Below are 7,334 nucleotides of genomic sequence, written 5' to 3'. Positions count from 1 at the left end.
ATCATTTTTGATGCTATTGTGAATGTGGGATGAAAAAAATCTTTTCACGTTTTTGGAAATGGCAAGACTTAATTCTTTTTATTGCTGAGTACTGTTCCATTGTGTGTGTGCGTGTGTCTGTGTGTGTGTGTGTATCACAGTTGCTTTTTTTTTTCGTGACTCTTCTGGGCAACCACCATTCTGGCTTCCAATACCACAGATTCATTGTACCTGCTTCTGAATTTCACATGAATTAAAAGCAAATTTTATACCATTCAGTTCGAACAGTATGAACTGTTTTGCAGCTGGCTTCCTTCACTCAGCGGTGTGTTTGCAAGAGGCATTCATGCTGATGTATGTAGCTATTATTTGTTGATTCTCATTATTGTATACATTCCAATAGAGGATACATCATAGTTATTTTTAGATTCTTTTATTGAACCCATATTCTCCCCACTAGAATGTTGAGCTCCATGGAGACAGGGCTGAGTGTTGTGATTGCTGATCACAGTCAAAGTCAGTGGAACAATGCCCTAGACAGAGGAGGTGCTTTATAAGGATTTGTTGACTTCAGTGACAACCGGGTTGTAGTCACCCAGAATCTGCAAACCCTGTATTAGCTGCCTCTGGAGCCTGTGGTTCCTCTCACCAGTGTCCTCAGCGCCCCCTTGACCTCCTTGTTCCTCAGAGTGTAAATGAGGGGATTCAGTAGGGGAGTCACCAGAGTGTAGAAGAGAGCAATGCTTTTGTTGACATCCTGGGAGTAGCTGGAGGGAGGCTGGAGGTACATGGAGATGAGTGTGCCAAAGAAGATGACCACCACCATCAGGTGGGAACCGCAGGTTCCGAAGGCCTTCCGCCTGCCCTGGGCTGACTTGATCTTCAGGACGGCCCTGGTGATGTGGCCGTAGGACACTAAGATGAGCGACAGAGGCACCACGAGGAAGAAGACACTGACCGCGAAGACTTCAGCTTCGATGATGGAAGTGTCGGCGCAGGCCAGCTTGAGCATCACCGGCACTTCACAGAAGAAATGGTCAACCTGGTTTCTCCCGCACAGGGGCAGGGTCATGGTCAGGGCCGTCTGTAGCACCGAGTTGCCGAACCCTGTGAGCCAAGCAGTTAGCACCAGGCGCAGGCAGAGCTGCGGGTGCATGATGATCAGGTAGTGCAGTGGGCGGCACACGGCGGCGTAGCGGTCATAGGCCATGACTGACAAGAGCACACACTCCACGCCCCCGAGCCCCAGGGCAATGAGGAGCTGGGTCACGCAGCCGCCATAGGTGATGGTCTTGTCCCGCCCCTTGAGGTTGGCCAGAGTCTGAGGGACGGTGCAGGTGGTCAGACACAGGTCCATGAAAGAGAGGTTGGAGAGGAAGCAATACATGGGGGTGTGCAGGCGAGGGTCCCACAGCGACAGGAGTATAATGGTGCCATTGCCTAGACAGCTCAGGACGTAGCCCATCAGGATGACCACAAAGAGAGGCGTCTCCAGCTGAGGCCTGTCGGAGAAGCCCAGGAGGAGGAATCCTGAGGAGGTGCTGCCATTCGCTCTTTCCATGGCACTCAGTCTGCACAGTTAGCAGGACTCCCTGTTTTCTCTTGCAGCTTCACTCCAGCCCTGTTTTCCTAGAGTGGGCGCGTGGAATCTGGGTGGAGGCCTGAGAGTTTGCACACACCCTTCCTTGTTGGGGAGCCATGGGGTGATAAACAGCCCCTGAACGGGAGCATCTTCTGTGTTTCAGGCACTGCCCTAGACGTGGGTGCACTTTCTCCCAATGACTTCTGAGGTTGGCACGTTCCTGATTTGTGTTGACTAGATGAGCAAAGTGAGTGTGAAGGAGGTTCAGTAAGTTGCCCAGGGGCACTCACCAGGCTTCAGACTGACTCCACAACCTGGGCTTTTGACCAGCAGGGACACTGTCTTTTCGTGAATGCATGAACACTGAAGGTAACTGTAGTTTCTCAAAAAAATTAATCTAGTCGTTCTGAGTAAGGTGCAAATTTGCACTGTCCCTTCCCTCTATGTTTGTTTGCCATCAAGAATTGAAATATGTGCATTGCGCTCCCCTACTTCTAATTTGTGGGGAGAAAAAATGTGTTTTCTGAAAGTGCATAGATAGAGAAATTTACCATTACCAATTTTATACAAGGGGAACAATACATTTTGATGCATAAACTAATGAACGCTGGGGATGGAGCCTGAAATCGTGGTTATTGATTGGGAAGCATCTTGGAAATGACTGAAGAATTCATCACGCCCAGTGTTCACTCTGCAGGATGACTAATCCTGACTAATTATCACTGACAGCAATTTCAGTAACATAGCAGGAAATCATCAATCCAATGTTTCATTTTCCTTTGTCTCACATTACAGCTCCCTTTCAAAATTTTTTAGTGTAGTGGGGAAATATTTTTTACAGCATCTCAGTCTGTACTTCCTGTAAATGCCAACGTCATGTGAATCATTCTGTTTCCAGCAAAATAACTGGGCTTGCTCTTAGAAATAACCTCCCTTCCCCCTATGCCATGTGAGGCAAGTTTAATAGTAAATACAACCTGGACAAGAGTAATGTCTCATGAAGAGATTGAAAGAATCTGGCATGTACTAGAGTCCCAAACAGTCTTTGTTGAATGAGTCACAATAGGGAAGAAGATTATGAACTTGAACAGGCTATTGAATGTGAGTCTAGGGTTTATAGACACTCAGAGACAATAGCAAGGCAAAGGAAATCCGGAACAACAAGTAGATAGCCTTGATTATTCAAATTCTAGGATTTGTTGCCCAAAAGCTAGGTTGTATGGAACCTTGCAGAACTCTATATTTTTAAAAGTAACTTTTCTAGTAGCAAAATCAATGACGAGCCAAGAGGAGCTTCAGTCACCTCTCTATTATGCTTCCTTTAGGATTCTTGGTCCATTTATCCTTTTATTCCTAAATCCTTTCACTGTTTGTTTGGCTGTTGTTGCTGTGTTGCTGAAGGGTAAAACGAATTTGAGAAAATAAGTTTAAAAATGAGTAAAGTAAGAAACAGAATACCAGGGTCATAAGTATAAGTCTGCCACTAATAAGCTTTGAGATTCTCAAGACTACTCTCCCACCCCAACTGTCCCCTTCAAATAAACGACATGATGTTTCTAGCTTTCAATAAGAAATAGGAGATATTCTTAGCTCTTTGTCGAACCCTGGGAGGTTTATGTTCCAATAGATCCATTGTCCCATATTGAAGAAGCCTCCTCAGTCCTTGCTTGTCTGTAGTAACAGCATGGCTCTTAACGTCTATATCTTCCACATGATCAGGCCTTGGTCCAAAATATTCAGAATCATACAAAGGGCACTAGTCAGTAGAATTTGTCACATGTTTTTGGGACTTATCTCTGCTTCTTCCCTCTATCCATGTGCTGTAAGGGTGAGAGAAGGGGCTTCTGCAGGCCATGATGGTGCCCAGAAGAAGGCTCCCACAGGGTTTACAATATTTCTGGGAGATCAGCAAAACAGCTCATCACTCAGCCAAGAACTTGATTCTCAATAATTTTGTTCTTCTCAGTGATGCAGAGAAAGTGATCATAACCAAGAAAACATATATTCTGCTAGGAAGTGTGTAAAATGCATTGTGCCTAGAAGGGAAGAATTAAGTTGACATAGACATTTTCACATGAATTTCCATATGCTGTATTATTTTCCTAGTCTTGATAACCAAGCTCCACCAACCAGGTCCGTCCTCAGGACAGCAGGAATGCACTGTCTCATATGTCAGGAGGACACAAGTCCAACATGAAGATACTGGCAGGGCTTCTGAAACCCGTCAGGGAGAATATACATCTTTGGACCTTTCTCGTCTCTGGTGGCTCATTTGCTGGCAGTTCTGGGGTTTCGTTGAGTTGTGGCTGCAGGACTTCAACTATTACCTCTGTAGGCAGATGGAATTCTCCCTCACCTGTCTACTCTGTCCTTCTTATAGAAATACCAGTCACTTTGTGGTAGAGCATGCCCTGATTGAGTGTAACCTCATCTGAACTTGAATATGTTTGCAGGAACCTTGTTTTCACATAAAGTCCCATATTAATCTGAACTGAGGTTTAGGGTTTCAACCACTTTTCTGGTGGGGGAGGTTTGCAGGGGTCATAATTCAACCCAATAGCAATAGTAGAATGCACATATGCTTGTGAAATGATAACAGTTCCTTATTATAAATAAATACCTGCATGCAAGGCTAAGACAAGATGCAGGTATGAGTTCTATCTGATTTCAAGTTCTCGTATTCTCTTATTCCTGGAGCAGAAGCCTACAGTAGTAGGAAACACTGACTCCCCGCATCTGGCATGAATATCCAATAAAGGCAATTGTCCTATAGACCTGTTTGTTACACTCACAGATCTGAAACATAAACACAGATTCCATGCTTGTGGGATCTGCCACCGAGCATTTGGTTTGAGCTGGAAGAGAAAACACTTACAGTCTTTCACTCTCCAGTGAAGTGGTAATCAGCTAACCTGGAGGTCACATTGCTCCTCCATCTAGAAGTTACTGTCAGGAAAGAGCAACTCACCCACAGACACCAGTTCTGCAGGCAGCACCATCAACCTCCCGGGTGTAAGGAATCAGCAGCAAAGGAAAGAATCTCACATCTTCTTAGTAACATTTGAATGAGTGTTAGAGTAAGAGCATGGCCTCTCTTTCCAAGGAAGAATAACAAAGATTACAGATATCCACCTAACTTTTGGAAGCAGCCACTGGTCTTTGAAGAACCACTACAGTTGTATGAAGTGAAGAGATTGGCATATGGATGGGAAAGTGAAGGTCCTGCAGATGAAAGTACATGTCCGCTGTCCCCGTGAAAGCTAGGATCCAATAGATAGAACAAAGCCCTTAGAATAAAGACAGATTCGTGTATTTACAATATGGCGACCTTTCAACAGGATATACCTTGAAAATGGTGAATCTGAGAGGCAAGGGCAGACACAATTACTCACTGCTCAGGCTCTGTTCAAGGTAGTAATGCTTCTCTCCATCATTACTGTTAGCATAGGTTCTGTCATCCCCAGGGTTTACCTGGAAGATTGTCCACTCATTGCAGAGTGTTTTGGCACATGCGAGGAGGTGTAGTTTAGTGTGGACGGTGGGGTCTGCAGCTAAACACACTTTGGAATCTGTGAACTCTATGGAATCTGCCCATGAATGAAACGGCTAGTATTATATCTCGGGGATATTTTTTGGTAAGCCACCAAAGTCAAAGTACGTGCTCTAGGGACTGAGGATGTGTGTATTTTTAGTGGCCCCAGGAGGGTCCTGCCCAATGTAACTCATTAGCCTCAGTCGAAGTATACAGAGTTTGGCTCCCCAGAGGCAGCCAAAGAGGAAGGAAGGCTCTGGAGATGAGCAGGTAGTCAATCTTTTCCCACCAAATTGACTAGGAGTGAAACGGCTGTCTCTTCTTAACTTCCATTTACCAATACTATTTAATACTATTGGTTAGACTACTTTTTGTTAGGTACAATTTTGAGGTACAAGTTGAGGTACAAGGTACAAGTTGAGGTACAATTTTCATACAACGTACTTTTAGTTTGAGGCATACAACGTAATGATTCGATCCTGGTATATATTGTGGAATGATCACCACAAGAAGTCTGGGTAACATCTGTTCCTGCACATAGTGGCCTTTTTTTCTTGTGAGGAGAACTTCTAAGGTCTCTTCTCTTAGCAACTTCCAAGTATACAAGATAGTGTTATTTACTGTAGCTCCCATACTGTAAATTATATCCCCAGGGCCAGTCTTTAGAGTCCCCCCTTGTTTTCAGAACTGTCATCTTTTCCTACTTAGAAGAGGAAATTCCTGAGCCTTTCCCCCTCATGTTAGTCATTTCCTTTCTTTGTTACTGAGTCACTGAAGAAAATTATTTTCCAATGGTGTGATCAACTCTATTACCTTCCAACTTTATGAGAACTTTTTACCCTGTTATCTCTCTTTGTTCTTCAACTTCTTATATCCCACTACCTGTTTGTTCATCATCTAAACATATGCTCCTCTATCCTATAAGAAAAATAAAATTGGACTTACAACCCTCTCTCTGCCCCATTTTCTTCTAGCTGTTGTCTTCCATTAATTTCATCTTTTTATGACCAGACACAAAGTATTCATACTTTTTCTCCTTCTGTCATCACGTTCAAATGTTCTTTGTTCCTTCTCCCCCTACCATTCTGTTGAAGCAGTTTTCTGTAAAACCTTTACTGTTCTTCCTTTGCACAAAGCAGATGAGCTCACCGTTGTCTTACTTGGTGTAATATGGCGTAAGCACATCCCATCCTTCATGAAACTGTGCTGTCCATTGGCTTCTCTCTCTTTTCCTATTATTTCTTGGGACCTTGATTCTCAGTTCTTTCTCCCTGGGCATAAACTTCACTGTTTTGCTTTCCTAACGTTCTATCCTTGCTTCTCCCCTCTCTCTACGTTGTTCCTGAGATATTTTGTCATTTCTATGGCTTGAACTACCGTCTATCTAGAAATCTCTGTCGATAAATCTGCAATCCACATCCACATTTTACACCCCCTCTTGAGTTCCATCCTAAAGCAAATGGAATATTGGCTATATACATATGGATTATTTGTGAACTCTAAAATTTCTGATGTTTCATGTTCTGAAAACAATTGCTATTCTACAGGTTAGAATTTCAGAATCTCAATACCAAACCGACAGCAACCTTAGTGAGAACCCCCTGAACTATTTTTTGAAATTAATTTATTTAATTTGAGAGAAAGAGATAAAGCATTAGCTAGGAAGGGGCAGAGATTGAGGGGGGGAGAGAGAGAATTCCAAGCAGGCTCCATTCCATCAGCACGGAACCCAACGCAGGGCTCGATCGTGAACCATGGGATCATGACCTGATCTGAAACAAAGAGTCTGACACTTGACCATCTGAGCCATCCAGGTGCCCTCCCCTTAATTATTCTTGATTCTTCCCTCCGTTTTCATCCTAACACGAAACCTAAGCCTTGTTCATTTTCTCTGACATATTTTTAGAATACATTCACTCTCCAGAACACATTTTCCATTTGTTATCAATGTGTCCGTAAGATCTTTTTCTCCTTGCCAAACCATTTATCTCTTAAGAGATCTTGTAACCAAACCAACTCTAAGCTTCTACAGCATTATCTGAATTATTTTTCCTCAAAGCAACACAACCACATCATTCCTTGCTTAAAAATACTTTTGGCAACCATTGTCTGCAATATTAAATGAAAGGCACACCTTTAACATATGAAGGTGTATTTGTTCTATGGACCCTCTAAGTTGTGGGAACAAACCCACAATTTATTAATCACTGGATACACCGTATCAGCTTAGGGCCAGCATTC

General features: G+C 43.4%; 1 protein-coding gene across 1 annotated transcript; it reads right to left on the bottom strand.

Annotated features, from left to right (window-relative positions):
* Positions 1–595: 595 nt before the first annotated feature.
* LOC106987157 (putative olfactory receptor 2B8) lies at positions 596–1,540 on the bottom strand. Its single transcript, XM_015085403.3, has one exon. The coding sequence runs from the start codon at positions 1,538–1,540 to the stop codon at positions 596–598; it is 945 nt and encodes a 314-aa protein (XP_014940889.3).
* Positions 1,541–7,334: the final 5,794 nt, after the last annotated feature.

The sequence above is a fragment of the Acinonyx jubatus genome, chromosome B2 (genome assembly GCF_027475565.1).
Source record: "Acinonyx jubatus isolate Ajub_Pintada_27869175 chromosome B2, VMU_Ajub_asm_v1.0, whole genome shotgun sequence".
Taxonomy (NCBI): Eukaryota; Metazoa; Chordata; class Mammalia; order Carnivora; family Felidae; genus Acinonyx; species Acinonyx jubatus.
This window is presented reverse-complemented; position numbering and strand designations above follow the sequence as displayed.

Coding starts and splice junctions, on each gene's coding strand:
- LOC106987157 (XM_015085403.3), bottom strand. CDS start 1,540: ATGGAAAGAGCGAATGGCAGCACCTCCTCAGGATTCCTCCTCCTGGGC.